General features: G+C 33.9%; 1 protein-coding gene across 1 annotated transcript in view; it reads left to right on the plus strand.

Annotated features, from left to right (window-relative positions):
- Positions 1-22,051, plus strand: part of Slf1 (SMC5-SMC6 complex localization factor 1) — a 57,249-nt gene that overhangs the window by 14,506 nt on the left and 20,692 nt on the right. Inside the window, exons 5-14 of the mRNA XM_048331265.1 lie at positions 4,000-4,162; positions 5,255-5,398; positions 7,333-7,479; positions 8,214-8,354; positions 10,911-11,033; positions 13,510-13,563; positions 14,544-14,702; positions 15,658-15,821; positions 18,294-18,422; positions 19,163-19,328. Of these exons, the coding sequence (XP_048187222.1) occupies positions 4,000-4,162; positions 5,255-5,398; positions 7,333-7,479; positions 8,214-8,354; positions 10,911-11,033; positions 13,510-13,563; positions 14,544-14,702; positions 15,658-15,821; positions 18,294-18,422; positions 19,163-19,328 (1,390 nt within the window). The remainder of the gene's footprint in view (positions 1-3,999; positions 4,163-5,254; positions 5,399-7,332; positions 7,480-8,213; positions 8,355-10,910; positions 11,034-13,509; positions 13,564-14,543; positions 14,703-15,657; positions 15,822-18,293; positions 18,423-19,162; positions 19,329-22,051) is intronic.

A 22,051-nucleotide genomic window follows, 5' to 3' on the forward strand; every position in this document is an offset into this window, starting at 1 on the left:
GCACTTTGTGGAAGATTTTCTATTCATGTTAAGGATGCTGGGCTATCGCTTGGTTTTTGTCGTTGTGTTCTTATTTGCTATATGTATCAGGGTAATAAGGACCTTGTGCAATGCTTGGAAAATTTCTTCCTCTCAGTATTTATGGAAGAGATAGAGAAGAATAAATATTCATTTTGTGACTGGTAGGATATAGGTGTGCAGCTTTTAGATCTTGAGCTTTTCTTTGATGGGAGACTTAATATTGCTTAAATCTCATTATTTATAATTAGTCTGTTGAGTTGTGTTTTTTATGAATTGGTCTTCGTAGGTTTTATCTAAGAATTCCAGGAAACACTCCTGAATATAATAAAGGCAGTCTATGACAAACCAACAGCAAGCATAATTCTAAATGGTGAAAAGCAAAAGCCATTTCGGTCTCAGGCTGACCTGAAACTCATGACCCTTCTGACTCAGCCTTTTGAATGCTGAGATTACAAGTTTTTACCACAGTGCCCAATTCTTTTAGCCTATTTTAGTATTTCTGCTCTGGTCTTCATAATTCATTTTGTTTCAATAATTTTGGGTTTAGTGTGCTCTTTCTTAAGGTGTAACAGGTTAATTAAGTGGAAATTTTGTTTTTGATATGAGGATTTATTAATCTAAATTTTACTCTGGGATCTTTTTTTCTAACTGTTTTATAAGTGTTCATGTAATGATTCCATTATTGTGTGTCTGAAAGGTTTTGTTGTATTGTTTTGTAGTGCTGGGGATTGACCTCATAATATCTATCCCTAACCCCTTGTTTCTGATTTAATCCATTGATCTGGAATATGTTGTTTGATCTGGACTATGTTGCTTAATTTCCACTTTCTTGTGAATTTTCTACTTTTTACTGCATTAGTCAGAAAAGATGATTGATAAGACTTTAGTCAGATTTGTTCAAACTTCTTTTGTTGCTTAATATGTCTTTTAGGTAAAGTTGGTCTAACGTATAAATGAAGTACAACTGTTTAACAATCTGTCTGATTTATCTATCCATTGTTGCAAATGGTATATTGAAGTCTCCTACCACTATACTGTGTTACAATTACAATGTCTTTCTCTCTAGATCTTTCACTATGTGCTGTATGTATTTAGATGCTCTATGGTTGAGTGTATGTGTGTGTGTGTGTGTATGAATGGATAGATAGAGATGTATGTTACTATAGTCTCTTAATTCATTTACTCCTTAATTATTGTATAATAATCTTTGTTTCTCTGTGTAGTTTTTTACTTGAAGTCTTGTCTGAGTATAGCTACTCTCTTTTGGTTTCTATTTGTATAAATTATCCTTTTGCATTCCTCAGTGTTCAATGTGTACTCTTTAATGTTGAAGTGAGTTTCTAATAGGTAGCACATAGTTGGATTGAGGTTTTTTGTTGTTTTACTTTGGCTATTTTATATCTTTTGATTGGAAAACAATCTCTTTAGAAAGTAATTATTGATGGTTAAGAATTTACTAGTGCATATGTAATGAAACCTCTATAAAGGAATTGAAAGAGCAGGTTTGGGAAACCTACAGAGCCTAGCATTTTATTTTTTGGTATGTGGGGGAAATCCAAGGCCTAGTACATGCTAAGCAACCACTCTACAACTTTACACAGCCCTTCAACCGTAGTTAATCACTGAGCATTTTAACGTCTGGATCATATTTTAGTACCTACAATGCTTTGTTTATTTCTTTTCTTTTGGGGGGTGGGGGCCAGTCCTGGGCCTTGTACTCAGGGCCTTCCCTGGCTTCTTCCCGCTCAAGGCTAGCACTCTGCCACCTGAGCCACAGCGTCCCTTCTGGCCGTTTTCTGTATATGTGGTGCTGGGGAATTGAACCCAGGGCCTCATGTATATGAGGCAAGCACTCTTGCCACTAGGCCATATTCCCAGCCCCCCCTGTTTATTTCTTGATAATGGTTTTGGAGTTGACTTGCCTCATTCCATATTCCTTATATTTTTTTTTACCTTTTTTCCCCATGGTACTAGAGTTTGAACTCAGCCTTGTTAAGCATACAATCTACCTCAAACCACATACCCAATCTTTTTTGCTTTAGTTAATTTTGGCTGGGGAGGAAAGAGAGTAGAGTCTCACACTATTTTTTCTGTGACCATCCTTGGACTGTAGTCTTCCTGTGGTGTTCCTTTGATATTTCTATGCCTCCATTGAGCTTGGAGTATAGTTGGACACAATCATAACCACTGTGTTTGTTAAGCTAGAGGTCTTGTGCATATTTGTGCCTAGGCTAGGTTCAAACTATGATCTTCCTGATTTCTACTTCTCAAGTAGCTGGGATTCTAGGCATTTGTCAACATGTCAGTTCTACATTTTGTTGTATACCACACATCATAATATAGGCTGGGATGAATAATATTTATATACAAAATTAGCCTACCTCTTTTGTAAGGCTGTTTGTACAGTTGATCTAATCTTATCAGTGATTGGGCATGTTTAAGTTTTGCAGTTAGTGAATGCCTTAAGCTCTGTTTCTGCTCTATCTTTCCCTTTCAGCAATCCTCGTAATAGTTGATCACATAAGAACACTCAGTCAGTGTTCTTTGCCTCTTGTGATCATTTTCCACCAAGGGTTTAGATTATTACATTCTCAGTTCTTCAGTCTTAAGCATTCTCTAATATTTATTGGTCCATGAGACTCGGGCTATGTCGGCATTTATGTTTTTATTTGTGCAACTCATCCCCTTACCTTCACCTGGTCAAATGCAGCCTTGTTTCAGAGGGTCCTTGCCCCCAATGTTAGATCTCTGTTGTGTGTTGATTGAAAGGTCCTAGCCCCAAGTAGCAGTTTTATCACTTTTTTTGGTATAAATAATTTTGACTTTTTTTTTTTAGGAACAGTGGAATCTTTACCTAGACTGGGAAGCAGGTGGTTTTCCTCTCCCTTCTATTACTTCAAGAAAAGCAATGTATTTTCCCTGCTATGGTATGAGGGCGGAAGAATTTTATTTTCCAAGTATCTAAAAAGGCTTTTGCTTCATATGAGAGAAGAAAAAGAAACTGCTGTTGCGGTCTTTGTTTTAGTTATATCCAGTTACCGTTACCATCTGTGTCTACCTAGGAGGCTGTTTTTTCTCTTAACTGCCCCCATTTTTTTTTTCATGAGCATTTAATTGAGGCTTGTTGCAAAGAGTTTGTGAAAGAATGCAGGTTTTTTTTCTGTATTGGGATCCCTTAACATGTTATATTAGCTATACTCTGCCCTTAAATTTCCTGTAAGTTTTACAGAATTCTTGTCTATTTTAGTAATAGCCACTTCTTTCTACGAAAAGTGATATCATTTGGATATGCAGTCTTTTTCATAAAGGGGTTCGTCACTCTTTGGAAATCAGCTTACTTGTTTGACTTTATTACCATGGTTATACAGAAAATAATTATTTTGAAGATCATTTGGCTTTTTCTTGCTATTCGATAGTAGTAGTGTTGCGTTCTAAATCCTGCACAGAAGCAAAACTTCTTCAAATCTTCTGGATATGTATGTTTTTTGTCTTCTAAGTCTCAAGAAAACCTAAAGACTATTATTCTTTATTTGTTTACTTATTTAGCTGATATTAGGATTTAAACTCAGTGCCTCATGATGGCCAGTTTGCTTACTTGGCTGGTGCTGTATTACTTGAGCCATGTCTCCAGCCCAAACAGGTTAAGAGTTACAGTAAAAGTTTTTAAGCTTTTTGTAGGATTTTGATGGCTGGTTTAGTCTTTTGTGGTCCAGATTGATCTCTTGAAGATAAGTTGCCTTCCTGGGTAAGCCGCTTCCATGAGCTTCCTTTGTTTTTCTTCTGACTTACTGCTGTTTTAGTGGGAAATATTTCAATATTCTTGATTTATAAAATCCTTTCCCATACCAAAATGGGTAAGCAGAAATAATATGTGTTGAACTACTTAATGTATAAGGAATTAGTTCCTTAGGGAAAAATTTGCCAGATAATTTGACTAATATACAATTTTTCTAATACACTTTTTACATTTTTATTTAGGGTTTTGGAGGCAGGAAAAGCAAATATTATTTTACCAAAAAGTTCGCCAAGTGGCATAACTCATGTGATTGCCAGTAATGCAAGAATAAATGCTGAGAAAGAAAAGGATAACTTTAAAGCTCCATTTTATCCAATTCAGTATCTAGGGGATTTTCTTTTAGAGGTAAGTAAATTAGTAGACATTGTGAAATGTGTATAAAGTAGCAATCTAGTGAAAACAGTCATCCCTCTGTTTTACCAAGAGACAGATTCAAGGATTTCCCTCAATACCAAAAACTATAGATGCTCAGATCCCAAATCCTTAGATAGAAAATGGCTCAATATTTGCATAATCTACATGTTATCTTCCTGTATATTTTAATTCCTCTCTAGATTATTTACAAAGACTAATAGCTTATAAATGCTATGTAAGTAGGTATTAAACTATACTCTTTATGGAGCCATAACAAGAAGGAAGCCAAGTTCCACATTTTCAAAATCATCATAATTAGAAGTAAGATATTTATTTTTAACATGATTACTCTCAGTTACTTAAACATTCAAGAATACCTCTTTCAAATTTGAAAGAAGCTTAAGTTTATCTTGAGTCTCTACTTTTGTTTTTAGTACTTTAGTGGTATATACATCAAAATAATTTTAAACATTTTACTATTAGAGTATAATAGCAGCAAAATATGATTTGAAATGAAATTTCTTTTTCCCTCCCTATGGAAAGGAGAGCTGTTTTTAAGGGGTTTTTCTGCCCTTCTACCTTTTTTGTAGGATATGCATTGGATTCTTAACTGCATTATCCCCCTCTTCTTTTTTTTTATTTACCCATTTCCCCTACTCTTTCAAGTACTACTTCCTGGTGTTTTATTTTGCTTTACTTTGATAAGAGATTACTATTTGAGTTTTCCCTTGAATCTATCACATATCACTTAATACATTTAAAAACTTTTTAAACTAGATTGTAACTTTATCTTGCACAATGACTACATAAAATATTTTTACCTTCATTATTAAAATTAATTATTACTAGACAGGTAATACTTTAACAGTGAGACATACAGAAATTATTCAGAACTTTTTCTGCAGTGATTGGTTCCTTGAAATATCTTTACCAGTGTTCAATAAATCTTTTAGAAGGGTGTGTTATATATACTTGTTTATTGCAGTATTATATAATTCTAGATTTAAGGTAGATACTATAAGATGTTTGTAATGCTGTAATTATACTTAGTTAATTGACTAAAACATTTTTACATATGTGCAGGAAGAAATTCAGAATGATGAAGATTCCCAAACCAATTCTCTTTGGACTGAACATGGCAGTCAAGAAAAAAGCAAAGATCTTGGGAAAGATATGAGGCTTCTTGAAATAAATAGTGCTTTAAGACAGCCCATGTCTCAAACCCAGGTAAAATCTTATTGGTCCAATAATGTACCTTTATGGTTTTTCATGTAGAATTGTTTGAGAGTCTATACTTGGTGAATATATAAATGTTCAAATCTGGAAGCTTTCATATTTGAATCTTTAGTCTGTCACTTGAAAATTACTGTAGGGAATTTTGTTGAGTAATATATATATAATATAATGTAGTAAAATTCCTCATATGTGCTATATTCTCAGCACAAAGTAGTTACTTAAAACTTCGGTGTGTTTATTGTGATGTTATATAAAGCTTTTTTATACGTTCTTAGTACTCATCACCTAACTTGAAGTATTTAACTACATTATGTAAAAACAAACTAAAAAAAAGAATTTTTGTCACCATTGAAAATTAACAAAAATAACTGAGAATACAGTTGCTATCATATACATTTTTATTTGCTATATGCAAAGAAATGGCATTACTGTTTGTACTTATAGAAGAGCTACTACTAGATTATGTTTAGTTTCATATCTTGCTTTATAAAAATATCTAGTTAATTTACCAATTCATTAAAAATTATCATTAACTTATATTAGTCTAAAATACTTTATCATAAGAAGAAAGATATTAAATTTTTTCTTTACTGTTGCTGCATTTATTTTTATTCTTTAATTTTAAGGTTTTATTTTTTGCCAATCCTGGGGCTTGAACTCGGGGCCAGAGGACTGTCCCTGAGCTTCTTTTGCTTAAGATTAGCACTCTACCACTTGAGCCACAGCACCATTTTGGCTTTTTCTGTTTTTGTGGTGCTAAGGAACTGAAGCCAGGGCTCCATGCTTGCTAGGCAAGCACTCTACCACTAAGCAGCATTACCAGACCAAAAAATGTTTTTTGAGGAAAGAAATCTATGAAAAATTTGGAACATTTTAAATTGCATAATTCTTTAAGAAATCATATATGGTAAGATTTTCTAGAACTTTCGAAGCTGAAAATACTTTTTGTATTTTTTTTTCTGGCTATTCCAAGCACAGAGTACTTTTTGTGGTTGCATGTACATGTTAGTACAAAGATATTTGCGTTGACTTTTTTTTTTTTGCCAGTCTTGGGGCTTGGACTTGGGGCCTGAGCACTGTCCATGGCTTCTTTTTGCTCAAGGCTAGCACTCTACTCTTTGAGCCACAGTGCCACTTCTGGATTTTTCTCTTTATATAGTATTGAGGAATTGAACCTAGTGCTTCTTGCATGCTAGGCAAGCACTCTACTACTGAGCCACATTCCCAGCAGAGTTGACATTTTTATTAATTTTAGGCTGGCATTTTTAGATACAGATATATAGATATAGATATATAGAACTATAGATATATAGAACTATAAAATGATAGATTTATTAAGGTGCCTCCTGGGATGATATATATATAAAAATTTAGAAATAAATTTATAAATTTTTTCTAAACTAAATTTCTTAATGAATAAACAAAATGGTTTGTTTTTTTTTGGCCAGTCCTGGGCCTTGAACTCAGGGCCTGAGCACTGTCCCTGGCTTCCTTTTGCTCAAGCCACTCTGCCACTTGAGCCACAGTGCCACTTCTGGCTGTTTTCTGTATATGTGGTGCTGGGGAATTGAACCCACAGGGCCTCATGTATACGAGGCAAGCTCTCTTGCCACTAGGCCATATCCCCAGACCAAACAAAATGGTTTATAATACTGCTTACTCTCTCTGTATTGTGCATACAGGTAAACCAATTTAAGTAAGGATATAAATTCAGTAAAAACCCTAATTAACTTTTTTTCTTCCTCTTTGTATAACTGATGTATACTGTAACTCAGGACAGTTTTGCTTTTTATATTAAATGTCAAATTTGTGTTTCTCTACCCTTTCTGATTTTTTTTGTTGTCACTTGCATTGGTTTTCCTGAGGGTCTATTTAATCTAGTCTAATTAAATTAATCCAATTTAATTAATTTTATAAATATACAGAAAGAAATACAAAATCATGATGAAGACATTAATGGTGGTTCTGTTTCTCATGAACATCAGAAAAGAGAAAAATTCAGAGAATCCAGTAAAGATTTGAAATTTGTTAAAATGAGAAATACCTTCAAAAGGCATACATATGGAAATCAGGTAAAAATTTTACGAATTTAAAATAAGTAAATACATGTATATGTATTCCCCAACTCTTCTCTATATTTATCATAAAAGTAAGTTATCAAATTACTTGTGAAATATGTATATGCAAATATATTTATAAGATGTCTGTAGACTTTTAAAAAATAGATAAAAATGACTGCTTTTGTATATGCTGGTAAAGAAATAGCATTATCAATGAAGCCTACTCCGTATCCTTCCTTTTTTACCCAAAATATTATATATTTTAGAATTTGTGTTAATAATTCTCTTGCTTTTCAATATAACTTTAGTTAAATTTATCCCAATCAAAATATTGTGTTTATTTGCAAATATGAATATTTGTGTTTCATACAATTTATAGACATTCTTTGCTTATAACTCTATTTCATTGGTTATGTCACAGTTATGTCTTTTGTTTATTACTGATAGGAATTTGAGGTTCTTTTGTTGGTTGATTGGTTGTTTTATGAAATTAAGAACAATGTGAACAGTCGGGCGACTCATGGTATATGTGTTTGGACATTTCTTTGAGGTTTACTTCTAGAATAGAAGTTCATCTATACTAGGTAAAGCCCAACTGTTCTCCTAAATGTTGTTTTATATATATACACATTATAACAGTAATTTTTACCCATTTTTAAAACTTTATTTTTAATGTAACGTACTATTTTTGAGTTTGGTTTGTAGCATGTGTAATTTATATTGTTTAATTTTAAAAATACATGTAGAAAGAAACAAAGAAAAAAGAAGATATTCAAAAAAATTATACTTTGAGGAGAAAACGCAGAAAAGAAAGTGAGGGCAAGAATGATGTTGGATTTGAAACAATCAAACGTTCCTTTAAGAAGCACATGTATTACAGAGATCAGGTAAAATTTTAGATTCATCTATTTCTTTTTCCAGATCTAATCTAGGCGGATAATCTTAGTTTCATGTTTTCTTCCTGTGCTAAATGTTTTATGAAAATCTCTTTTTTTTTTTTTCTTCCAGTTCTGGGCCTTGAACTCAAGGTCTGAGCACTGTCCCTGGCTTCTTTTTTTGCTCAAGGCTAGCACTCTGCCACTTGAGCCACAGCGCCACTTCAAGCCATTTTCTATGTATGTGGTGCTGAGGAATCAAACCCAGGGCTTCATGTATATGAGGCAAGCACTCTTGCCACTAGGCCATATTCCCAGCCCCGAAAATATCTCTTTTAATTGATCTAATGTTAATATTATAATTAACATTGGTCCCTCATGAAAATATTTCATATGAATATACAAAGAATTTCAGTTAGTAATTAACATACTTATTTTAATTCTGTTTTTCATGAATATAACAACAACAAAAGTTTGGAAGACAGGTTGAATTCTTAAGAAATCAAAAACATTTTTAAACTTTGTATGTAATTTGGGTAATGCATTTTAATACAAATTTTGTCATTAATTTTCCTAGTGTACAGACCTCTTACAATAAAATAGCTTATGGGCTGGGGATATAGCCTAGTGGCAAGAGTGCCTGCCTCGGATACACGAGGCCTTAGGTTCGATTCCCCAGCACCACATATACAGAAAACGGCCAGAAGTGGCGCTGTGGCTCAAGTGGCGGAGTGCTAGCCTTGAGTGGGAAGAAGCCAGGGACAGTGCTCAGGCCCTGAGTCCAAGACCCAGGACTGGCCAAAAAAAAAACAAAAAACAAAAACAAATAAAATAGCTTATCTTTTAAATTGGATTCTTTTTGGATAAATTATTCTTAAAATATAACTTCATTTTATGTTCTGAGCTACAACATGTTTCTACAGGTTAAGCATTCCTAATCCAAATAACAGAAATCTAAAATGCTCCCAAATCCAACACTTTGTAATGGGTACGATGTTGAAAATTTGTGACATGAAGCAGAAAATAACATATGGGCGTATTATAGATTGCAGTAAAAAGATAGGATGTAAGCATAAAAATATTGTATAAAATTACTTTATAGACACCACACACACGTGTGCACATGCACACACACACACACACAAGCAAGCGTGTGTGTGCGCCGCACACAAGCCAGACCCTAGAAGCTTGTGCCTGTAATCCTAGATACTCAGGCTAAGATCTGAGAATTATGTTTCAAAGGGGAGCTCATGCAACTCTAAATTCAGGCCCTAGAACTAGCACAGAAAAGAGAGAGAGAGAGAGATGTGTATTTGTGTTTAGACTTGGGTCCTATTCCTGATATATTTTTATTTCATATATTCACATATTCCAAAATCTGAAAAAATTCAAAATTTGGAATTCTTGTGGTCCCACACATTTTTCAGATAAGGAATACTCAACCTGCATGCATGCACGAGCGTGTGTGTGTGTGTGTGTGTGTGTGTGTGTGTGTATGTATTAAAAAGACATTCACTGGGTGTTGCTGGCTAACACCTAAAGTCCTAGGTATTCTGGAGGCTGAGTTCTGAGAATCATAGTTCAAAGCCAACCCAGGCAGACAAATCTGTGAAACCTTTTTTTTTTTTCTTTGCCAGTCCTGGGGCTTGGATTCAGGGCCTGAGCACTGTCCCTGGCTTCTTTTTGTTCAAGGCTAGCACTCTACCACTTGAGCCACAGCACCACTTCTGGCCTTTTCTATATATTTGGTGCTGAGGAATCGAACCCAGAGCTTCATGTATATGAGGCAAGCACTATTGCCAATAGGCCATATTCCCAGCCCAAATCTGTGAAACTCTTATCTTCAGTAAAAAAACGAGAACTAGAGACTTGGCTCAAATGATATAGCACAGACATGAGAATAAACTCCCAGCTAAAGCACAAGGCTCTAAGTTCACCAAGAAAAGGAAATTCAGAAAATGATAAATGTAAATAAAATAATTTTGTTTAATGTGAATATGCAACAACAAAAAAGAGGTATTAGAAAAGATTTAGTACAGTTAAGTATTCGAAGGAAATCAAGGCTTTGGTAACTCACACCTGTAATCTTAGGTACTCAGGAGACTGAGATGTGGAGATCAATCTTGGAACCCCTCCCTCACAGAAAAGTCTCAGTAGACTCTTATCTCCAATTAACCAGTCATAAACCAGAATTGGCAGAAAGTGGCAGAATAAGCATTAGCTTTCAGCAAAAGGACTCAAGAACAGCACCCAGCCCCCCCCCAAAAAAAAATAATATTTGAAAGAGCTAAGGAAGTAGTTCAGTTGTCTAGTGCTTCCTTGACAACCTGAACACCTTAAAATAAAAGGATGAGCAGGACTTTAAGAAATGTATCAGATAAAAAGTTCCAACATTGAAATGTTTGCTTTTTAACCTTTTTCTCGTTATAATATCTTATCTGATAATATGTTAATTACAGTACAAGTGTAGCTAACATTATATGAACATGTTCTCTTTTTTAACTATTCATCATCTATAGTGTCAATTACCTTATATACAGTGTCTAAGGGTTTTTTACATGTATACAGAAAGAAATGAAGATTTCTGTTTTTGCTGATTATGCCAACGAATCAAAAACCAAGGATATCAGGACAGATGTGGATATCACTGAAATGAAAAATGCCTTAAGGAAGCATATATATAGAACTCAGGTAAAACTTAACACACGAAACATTGTTATGCTGGTACAAGTCTCTAGTATACCAAATTATTATATTTTAATATATCTGAATATGATAATGATTGTGAAGTGTGTATAATATCAAAATAATTTCTTAGTTAATTTTCTGTTTTGAACAGTAATGTTTGCAGACATTTTGCAATTTGTTAAATTTTCTTCTGTTTCTGTCACAGTAATTTCACTGATAAATTGTTTTTAGAGACTGCTGTAACTTTTTGCAAGATACATGGTGAGCTTACAGTTCATTCTAACTGGTTAAACTACAAGCCTTAAACTGTGATAAGCTTAAGAAAAATTATGATTTTTGTTTATGTCATTCAGCTTTTCTTGTTAACATAAGATTACTTAGCAGGTTTATGCATTGAAAGTAGAAGCCAAAGATTTATCAGTCTTTTCTTCTTAATAGCAAGATAGAGCATATTTTTTTTTGTTTGTTCTTTAAGAATGCTCTTTTATTTGCATTTCTGCCCCTTAAGATAGAGCATATTTTATACTTGGCCATTTATGTATTTGTCCTGCCAGTTGCTTACTCATCTTTTAAAAAATTTATTGTCAAAGTGGTGTAGAGAGGGGTTACACTTTCATATGTAAGGCAGTGAGTACATTTCTTATCAAACTGCTTACTCATCTTTTCTGATGTTTTTCATTGGGTTGCTTGTTCTACTAGCTCTATTTCTCTAAGTTTCTGAAATCAGGATATCTTTTTATCATACATGCAGGTAATTTTCTAGGACAATATTTTTAAATTTTTTATATTTACTGTTGTTAGTATTATTGTTATTTATGTTATTATTGTTATTTTAGTACTGGGACTTTTAATTTAAGACCTAACACATTCTGAGCAGGTACTCTCTACCACTTGAGCCATATCCCCAGCTCTTGCTACTTTTGCACATTTTCAAATTAAATTTTTTGCTTGGGCTAGCTTGGACCAGCTTGGACCTCTTATGTATACTTCCATGTAGCTGGGATGACAGGAGTGCACCACAATGCCCAGCTTTTTATTGGCTAAAGGGAATTTTACAAACAGTTTTCATGGATGGCTTTTGAACCACAGTCCTGATCTCAGCTTCCAGGTAGCTAAGAGTAGAGGCTTGATTCACATTGCCTAGCTTTAAAATTATTTAGTAGCATGAATTAATTATTCAAAAGGATTTTATTGTGGTATTTACATATATGTGTATATTATACTTTGACCAAATTCAACCCATTTATAGTACCCTTCCTTTTATACACGTTTTAATACAAGAATTTTATATATGATTGTATAAAAAAACATGATTGCCCACACACATACAATTTTTTTTTATTCTCTAAGACATGTACAGAGGAGTTACAGTTTTATGTATAAGGCAGTGAGTACATTTCTAATCAAACTTGTTACCTCCTCCCTCATTTTTCTTCCTCCTTTCCCCTTCCCCAATTCCCCCTGCCCTGAGTTGTGCAGTTGGATTATAGCATATAGTTTTGTAAGTATTGCTGTTGCATTGGTTTTTGCCTTTTACCCTTTGTCTTTTCATTTTGATGGTCTCCTTCCCTTCCCTAGTTCCAATAAATATATATACAATACCCAGGGTACCAAAATCAGTAACTGTGACATCAAGGGTAAAACCCTGGGGGAAAAAGACAAAAGAAAGTGGCATAATTTCAGGTGGTATACTGAAAATAACAACGACATTTGTAAACCATATATTTCCTTAACTTGGAGTTCATTTCACTTAGCATCATCTTACTTGATATAGCTATTGAGCTATTGTGATTTTATCCTAGGACTATCCTAGATGTATACTAATTATTACCAATGAGGGAAACCATAGAGTCTGTGTTCCTTTGGGATTGGCTCACACAATTTTTGTTGCTTTGTTTTTTTTTGTGTTTGTTTTTAGTAGTACCAAGATTTGAACTCAGGGCCTCACATTTGTTAAATTGCTAGGAAATCACTCTTAACATTTGAGCCACATCCCTTTTTTTGGATCATGTCTCACATTTTTGCCTGGGTCAGCTTCAGACCATAATCCTCTCTACCTATTCCTGCCGGAATAGTTTGTTGGATTCTTGCTACCTTTAGCCCAGTCTGGCCTCAGATTCGATCCTCCTGAACCTCCTGAGCTGCTGGGTTTATAACCATGCATTATCATGCCAAGCCTACACTAAACTGTTAAATTTAATAATTATTAAATTGATAAGAACAGTACACCTTTCCTATCTTCAAAGTGAAAACGACCTTAAATTACTCTAGTAGGAGAAAACAGAAATGTTCATACTCATAAGTACTATTACCATAAAATGGTGAAAGTTACTAATTTGAACAAATGTGTATCAGATTAATTATAGCTATTAATGTATTCCTGATTCTGATTTGTATGTTTGGCCAAGCTTTTGTGCTTTTAAGCTGAAATGTATTTTTCTACATGCTAACTTTTAATTATATGGTTACTGTTTTGTAGGCTGTCAGATACAACTGCAGTAGAGTAGATAAACAGCCAGGATGCAGTGGAGAGGTAAGGGGATTGGAGTAGGGTACTGATGGTTAAAAAAAAGAAGCTTTGTCTTTTTTATTTTTAGTTATTTTTTATTTAAAGGAACGTATTCCTTGCATGACAGAATTTTCTATGCAATTTGAAATGTTGTTTCTCTGACCAAAAATGTAACAGAAAAATATAGTTCTTTCAAATCTAAAGAAAAATTCTCTATAGCTGTAAACAGGATAAAAATTGAAATTTTTTACTTTGTGCTTTTGATAGGTGAAATAGCTATCTTTGTTCTCACATTTCATAACTGTAATTAGCTATCAGATTAAATTTTTCCTGTATTTCCCAAGTGTATTATTCTCTATATCATTCATTATTTCAAAACTTGTGTTATTTTATGTAGTCTTTCAGAATATTTTTGATTTCTTAACTACTTCATAGTTGTCACATTTATTGATAAAAGCAATTTGGCGAGGGAGGAATTGTTTTGAAACTTTTAGTTAAATATATTCATGTGTACCAGTAATAATAATGATTTTATAATTTTCTAATAATTATCACATTGCAAATACTGATAATCATATAAGGCTATCCTAATAAACATAGGGGGAAAAACAATATGTGTTTATGCCTAAGTAACTGTGTAGCTATAGTTCTAATACTTTTGCCTATTTAGATTTCCAAGCTTTAGTTTTAGAAGAATATTTCTTTTATTATTTTAGACCATAGAAAATTATATATATAATAATAACACATTTTTTGCATTGCCTTCTACTTAGAAAACAGTCATATATCTCATCCTTTTGAACTATATAACAACTTTATCAAGTAATGAGGGCAATTGTCTTCATGTTACTGATGAGGAAATTAAAGTTCCTAACGGGGAACATTACAGCTGGTCACCTGTTAATTCATCTAATTAGTGGGGCTACTCTGGCAATAATAACTATAAGTCAAGATTTGAGCTCAGGATTTTACCTTTATGAGTCATGCAGTTATTTTTCTTTTAGGTTAAGAATGCTGAATTTCCCAGAGGTGTATTAAATTTAATTGAAAGCCTCATCGAAGGACAGTTTTTTAATGAAGCAATTGAAGAACTTTCTTCTTTGCAAGCACATTACATCCCTCCTGTATTCCTTCTTCATGCTCTTCTAGAGAACATTCTGCAAGTAAGAACTGTCTGTAGGGTTTGTCAAAAAAAATGAAGATATGCATTTTTTTCCTTTTCATTTTACTAGGAAATACACCATTTTTCCCTACTTCTGAACTATATCTAAGCACTAATCTGAATGATTAAGGTACTATTTTCTCAAAACTCCAAAAGTTATCTGATATTTCTCACGGCCATCAAGAGTAATACAAAAATCAAATCTCAAAGATCTAGAATGTTGTTAGGTAAACTACTCCATTAGACACTGGTAGTAATCACTTCATGGTATGCGAAGAGAATGAGCATAGTTAATCCTTAGTAGTAAACCATGCATAGTGCTGTTGAGAGGTACTGATTTGAAAATGTGACAGACGTCAACTATATCAGACTCACACTAATGTTGGTATTAAGTTAAAATGTTGCATGAAATTTTTCTTACCTCTGCTTCTTAAGTGACTTGGGAACTATTTTTCTCACTTATCATGAAGTAAAAACTGTATATTCCATATATGCTAGTTGTTTTTTTTGTTTTGTTTTGTTTGTTTTATTGGTGCTGGTCCTGGAACTGGAAGTCCAGCCCTAGGCACTGTCTCTGCTCAAGGCTAGCACTTCCACTTGAGCCACAGCTTCACCTTTGGCCTTTTTTTGGTAGTGAATTGGAAGTAAGAGTCTCATGGGCTTCCCTGCCATGGCTGGCTTTGAACTACGATCCTCAGATCTCAGCCTTCTCATTAACGAGGATTACAGGCAAGAGCCACTGGCACCTGACTCATATGTTCTAGTCTTAATAACTTACATTACCTAATATGTATTTACCTCATGACATTTCCACCTGCCCTCCTTTGTCAGAATAGGCATATTTGGGAAAACAATGTTTAGGCCACAGTTAATTCTTTAGTTTTTGTACTGAGTTAGCTGGTAAAACTGTACTTCTAGTATAGTGTTTTATTTGTTTGTTTATTTTTAAATAATAGGATAATATAGATACGTTTTCTGGTCGATACTTTCATATATTGTCAGCTCTTCTTCACTTGCATCCTCCTTGGGAGTCACCAGCCATGTCAAGATATTACTTACAGTTGTTTCAGTGTCCAACATGTATGAAAGGATCCTGGTCTCTAGTAGAAGTACTTATCAGGTAAGAATTTCACACGCGTAGGTGTTAAATTTTGAGTATTCTTTTGTTTTTTGTTTGTTGGTTTATAGAAACTTATTGAAGTAAAAGTAGACAATATGTTTCTAATCTTGTATCCCAAGCATCCAGCCATCTGCCTTCCAATGTATAAGCTTTAATTGTGCTGTTTACCTACAAGCCCCAAAAGCAGAACTTACATTAGTAGTCACAGTTTAAAAACAAAAAACAAATCTGATTGTTTTCAGTACTGTAACCTAAATAGTTCTTATACTGTGCATTTTTATTAGGTACTAAGAGATATGTATTTCTATTTTTAGAATAAAATATGCTGCAAAACTTACAAAAAGGGCAAGTTGGAGTCAACATAGGTCATGTTTGTCATTAATGTTAAAAAGAGTTCAGCAAAATCATGTAATAAGCTTAATTGGAGAGCCCAATGTTAATTTTTTAACAAAATTATAAACATGCATATTTTTTAATTTTTAGTTTTTTCTTGTTACAGGTGATATACAGAGGAGTTATAGTTACATAAGTCACTTAATGAGTACTTTTTTAATAAAATCATTTATTAATAATACACATCACATTTTGATCACCAAAAGTACAAATATTTGTATCTAAAGTAATACCGTATTGCTTTAGGGATTTTTAAATATTCTTTTTCCACTAGAAATTTGAATTTTGGAACAGGATTTCGTTTTTTCTAAATACATTACCTGTTTCATGCCTCTGCACAAACTGTCATCTGCCTAGATCTCCCTTTGTTTTCTAAATTGTAATTCCAGAAACCCTTAATGTTTTTCCTTTTTTACTAAGCATATTTCCGTTTCTACTCTCTTGTGTCTGTGAAGATCTTTCTTTTTGTCTTAAGTGTTCAAAGAGCTCTATAGTAAAGAAAGAAAGGATATTTAACCAGCTGAAGGCTAGCTTCTTGAGATCATTATAATTCATTTATACGAACTTAGTTGTAATATATTTGAAGTGAATGAATCGGTTACCTAGCGTGCACTTACTACTTCAGCATATGTTCACCAGACACTATACACTTTAGGAATAAAAAGATGAAGTTCCTGATTTTAAAGGTAAAGCTATAATAAACTGCCATCACAACAGTATTATCCCATAGGTAGAGACAATCTGGTTTTGATGGCTAAAATCCTACTTCCTACATTTTTCTTCTTTTCTACCTTTGCTTTGATTTTAAAGTTTCAATTTCTTCTTCTTACACTGCAATAGCTACTGTGTCTTTTCTGTGGGGTTGTGGGGTGTAGCTGTAAACATGCTCTCACATCTCACACTTACTGGGCATCCATGTTCTACCGCTTGCTCCACACCATCATCCCTTAGTGATCTTGTTTCTACTTTGTTTCCTTTGCCCCAGTATGCTCTTTCAAAAATGATTTGTCATTTTCCAGATTAAAGGCTCTTTGTTGTCTTACATCTAGAAGACTGTTCCCATTTCTTAGTAAAACATATAAGACCAAAGAGTGTGGTGTTAACATGCCTATAATTCTAGCACTTGTGAGGCAGGAAAATTGCCAGCCTTGCCTCCTTAGCCATGATGCTGTTTAAAAACAAAAACAAAAAGCATGAACAAATACCAAATCATGTAAAACCACTACATACATCTCTATTCTCATCTTTACTTCCCCAAACATGTATGTTAACTAGTTCCCTCTATTATCCCTTTACCCTGTTTTAATCTGCTAATGTATATACCTCTATTCCTGCTACCTCACAAACACCTAGCTACTCTTAATTACCTTTTTAATGTAACTCGCATATCACTTCCTATCTCCTGCTTACCTGTTCCTTAAGTGTTGCTCACATCAGTCTGCAACTTTCTTAAGAGCAGGTGCTATTTCACACATCTCCATCTCAGTTTTTTATCTAATGATTATAATATTACTTAGAAATAACATATTAGCACATAGATATGTTTGGATGAACTAATTGATGCCATAGGAGAGGGAATTAGGGCAGCTTAAAAGTAGGCGATTTAAAAAGCAGACATACCCAAGTTTTGTAACAGAGTAGTTGTGATTTGGAGTGTTTGAGGAAGGATGGTACTTGAAGTGGTCAGAATATAAATGAGCTGAATAATGTTCCTTTTGCTTTTGTATGCATTTTAATATACTATTACATCTAAAACAAGAAAGAAAAGCAACTATAGTATCTATGTTGTCCTTTTTCAGGAATACTAAAAGGCATACCTCCACGTTCAAATATTTTTGCTAGTTAACTGGAGATCAGAGTCTCACAGACTTTATTACCCACCTGGCTTTTTAACCACAGTCCCCAGATCTTTGTCTACTGAGTTGCTAGGATTATATGCATGAGCCATCAATGCTCAACTTTATATTTTATTGGAAGAAATTTCATTTAAATTTCAACAGTATTTCTTTTAACTATTTTGTCTACAAATTACTCTGTTTTTGTTTCTGGGTTATGGAGTTTTGGGTTCATATTTTTCAGGTCTTGCCTTTTCAATGAAAGTTTTTGTCATCAAATTCCAGAAAGTATTGGCTCTAAGGTACTCTACCTTACACTGCTCAAATTTTTCTTCAATTTAATTGAAACTGAAGTCCGAAATTTGAGTCAAAAGTAAGTCTTATTAACAAAAAACAATAGTTTTGTTTATTTTATGTTTTTATAATCATTTGAATACATACTTCTAAAAAGCCACCTGTTTTTGTCTTTAAGTAGATTTATTTATTTTTTTTTTTTTGCCAGTCCTGGGCCTTGGACTCAGGGCCTGAGCACTGTCCCTGGCTTCTTCCCGCTCAAGGCTAACTCTGCCACTTGAGCCACAGCGCCGCTTCTGGCCGTTTTCTGTATATGTGGTGCTGGGGAATCGAACCTAGGGCCTCGTGTATCCGAGGCAGGCACTCTTGCCGCTAGGCTATATCCCCAGCCCTAAGTAGATTTATTTTAAAAAACATTTTCAGTTACACTCCAGTACCTTTCTTTATTTTCCTTATCTCATTTTTTATATATTACGTTTTATTTAGGTAAGTATTATTGTCTTTCATGATTTATGTATTTTTAAATTTATCAGTATCTCCCAAGTGAAAAGTTATCCTAGACTTAAACAACTATGTATAATGCTCATAAGTTTTGTTGTTTTAAACTTTTGAATAATTTACTCTGCTTTTTAAACTTAAACCATTTTCTTATATTTTGTCTTTATTACATATAGTTGTTCTAATGTTTATATATTATCACCTTAGTGTGCTCAAAAATTGCTAGCTTTTTGTTTTGCTATCTTACAAATGATGTTATTAACTCTAACAATCAAACTGGACATAAAGAACCTGCTCACTTTTTGTTTGGATTTTCATTAGGTTGTATGACTGGTCAGATTCTCAGAGTCTGAAAATAACAGGAAAGGCAATTCCTCTTGAAATCTTCTGGTCAGGAAGTGAGACCGCAGGGCTTTTGACCAAACCAGTAAATATGCTTTTGGAATGGACTATATATTCTCACAAGGAAAAATGCAAGTCAAATGATGTAAGTAGATTAATTTACAAATAAATAATGGTGTATAGCTAAGCTATAGTTAGTTAATCCTCTTTTTGCCTGTAGCTCCCACATCCATGGATTCAATCACAATACATAAAAATTTGAAAAAAAATGCTCTGTACTGAACATGTACAAACATTTTTCTTGGCATGCCCCAAACAATATAGTGTTAAACTATTTATATAACATTTGATCATATTAGGTACTGTAAGTAATATACAGATGATTGAAGTCTATGGAAGGATAGAAGCTTTATGCAGGTACTATACCATTTACAGTTAAGAGGTTTGAATAGCCAGTAGCTGAATCCTAAAACCAATCCCCTGAACATATTGAGAGATTGAAGGATTAGTATGCCCTTATCCCTTTCCATTGAGTATTATTTGAAAAAGTTAAAATGAATCCAATCATTGGGTTTTTTTATGTTAGTTTGGGTTTGTTTTTTTGTTTTTTTGTTTGTTTGTTTTGTGGTTTTTGCTAGTCCTGGGGCTTAAACTCAGGGCCTGGCTGCTGTCCCTGAGCCTCTTTGAGCTCAAGGCTAGTGTTCTACCACTCGAGTCACAGCACCATTTCCTGCTTTTTCTGAGTAGTTTATTGTAGATAGGAGTCTTACTGACTTTTCTGCTTTAAGCCACTGTCCTCAGAACCCTGCCTCCTGAGTAGCTAGGATTACAGGTGTTGAGCATTTGGCTCCTGACTATGTCATTGTTTTATATTTAGTTTGTCTGATCTTCAGGTAAGGGTTCTTATAAGACAATTTCTCCTTTATCTCTTATTTAGATCTAGTAATTATTTGATCCACATATCTGAAATTCTAATTAGTTATCATTTTAAATTCTTTAGTACTATACATTTCAGTTTATAAGGCTATTACAGTAAGAACAGGAGAATTCATTCAATTCTGAGAGAGAGAATACAATAAAAGGTAGGCTTGTTTTTTGTTTGGTTTGGTGTTTTGGTCCTTTGGTGGTACTAGTGTTTGAGCTCAGAGTCTTGTTGGCCAGGCATGTACAATGCCACTTGAATGCCCTTAGCCTTTTTGCTTCCATTACTTCTCTAATAGGGTCCCCACTTTTCCCCTTAGGATGTCTTGGCCCGTTATCACCCTTCCTTCATAATTGGGATGACAAGCACTAACCACTGCACACAACTTTTTAATGATTGCAATATGGAGTCTTGCAAACTTTTTGCCCAGGCTGTCCTGACAGTTGGAGTCTTCCAATCTTTCAAGTAAATAGAATTATAGAGGTGAGCCACTGGGCCTGGCTACAAACAATTTTTTTTGATTGTTTTAAAAAGTTTTAAAAAGTCAAAAATTTTCGGTATGGTAAGTTACCTTCTGAAATATTTCTTCAAAGATTTTGCCTGTCATAGAATTTTTTTTATTATTTTTTATTTTTTGGCCAGTCCTGGGCCTTGGACTCAGGGCCTGCGTACTGTCCCTGGCTTCTTCCCGCTCAAGGCTAGCACTCTGCCACCTGAGCCACAGCGCCCCTTCTGGCCGTTTTCCATATATGTGGTGCTGGGGAATCGAACCGAGAGCTTCATGTGTAGGAGGCCTCTTGCCTCTAGGCCATATTCCCAGCCCCCGTCATAGAAATTTAACCCAAAATGTTTTCAGTGTATTATTTGGTCTAGCCTAAATTGGAAATGTAAATGAAATAAAATAGTTTGTAAAGTGTTAAGCTGGATCTCAACATAATTATATTCAAATCTCTGTTCTATTTAGACAACTTGATCAGAAATAATATCTATTCATGTTTACTAGGGAATAGAAAGGAATAATTTTACAATAAAATCTTATTAGTATATAAAGAGAAAAATGGAGCTAGATATGTTGGCTCATACTTGTAATCCCAGCTACTTGGGAGGTAATCAAAAGAACGTTGTGCTTTGAGACCACCGTAGGTAGGTATAAGTAGAAAGATCACAATTCGTGGCCATGTCTGACTGACAACAAGTGTACGTTAGATACTAACTGAAAATAATCAAAGCGGGAAGGGCTGGCCTACAGCACAAGTGGTAGAGTGGCCTTCCTAGAAAATATAAAGCTCTTAGTTCACTGCCAAATGAAGAAAAAGTATAAAACATATACTGTTTTAAATATATTTTAAAATAGGTAATACTTAGCATCTACCAAAACCATTCTATACATTGTGGCACGTTTTGAGTGAGTATGTAGTAAATATTTGTGACTGTCCTCTTAAAAGTGTCTGCCTTTGAGGCTCTCTACCGTCCACGTGTGTACGTACGTGTGTGTGTGTGTGTGTGTTATATCATTAATTTGTGCTTCCCTCTTTTTAGTTCTTTCACTTTCTCTTCAGTTTTTCAAAATGTTTACTCTTTCTTCTTTTTAGTCTTATTCTATATATTTGTCCCTAATAAGTTACTTTTATAATATAGCTTGTCTTTCATTCTACTGAATTTGATGCTTTATTGCAGGGTGTGCCTACTCTTTTAAGTTGTCAAGTTTAATTTTTCCTTTGATGTAAAGATATATTTTAAAGAAGTGTTTCAAATTTTCTAATTGGATGAATTTTTGTTTTGTGAATGAAAGTTTGAGTGTGCTTTTCTAAGTGTAAGTTACAGCTAAAGAATGCTTTGTATGATTTCTGCCTTCTGGAACTTAATTAACTTTAAGCACCAGAATGTGTTTTCTCTATATAGTTTCCAGTGCTTTTGGTCACCTTCTAGATCAAGTTTAACAGTTA

The sequence above is a fragment of the Perognathus longimembris genome, chromosome 22 (genome assembly GCF_023159225.1).
Source record: "Perognathus longimembris pacificus isolate PPM17 chromosome 22, ASM2315922v1, whole genome shotgun sequence".
Classification (NCBI taxonomy): domain Eukaryota; kingdom Metazoa; phylum Chordata; class Mammalia; order Rodentia; family Heteromyidae; genus Perognathus; species Perognathus longimembris.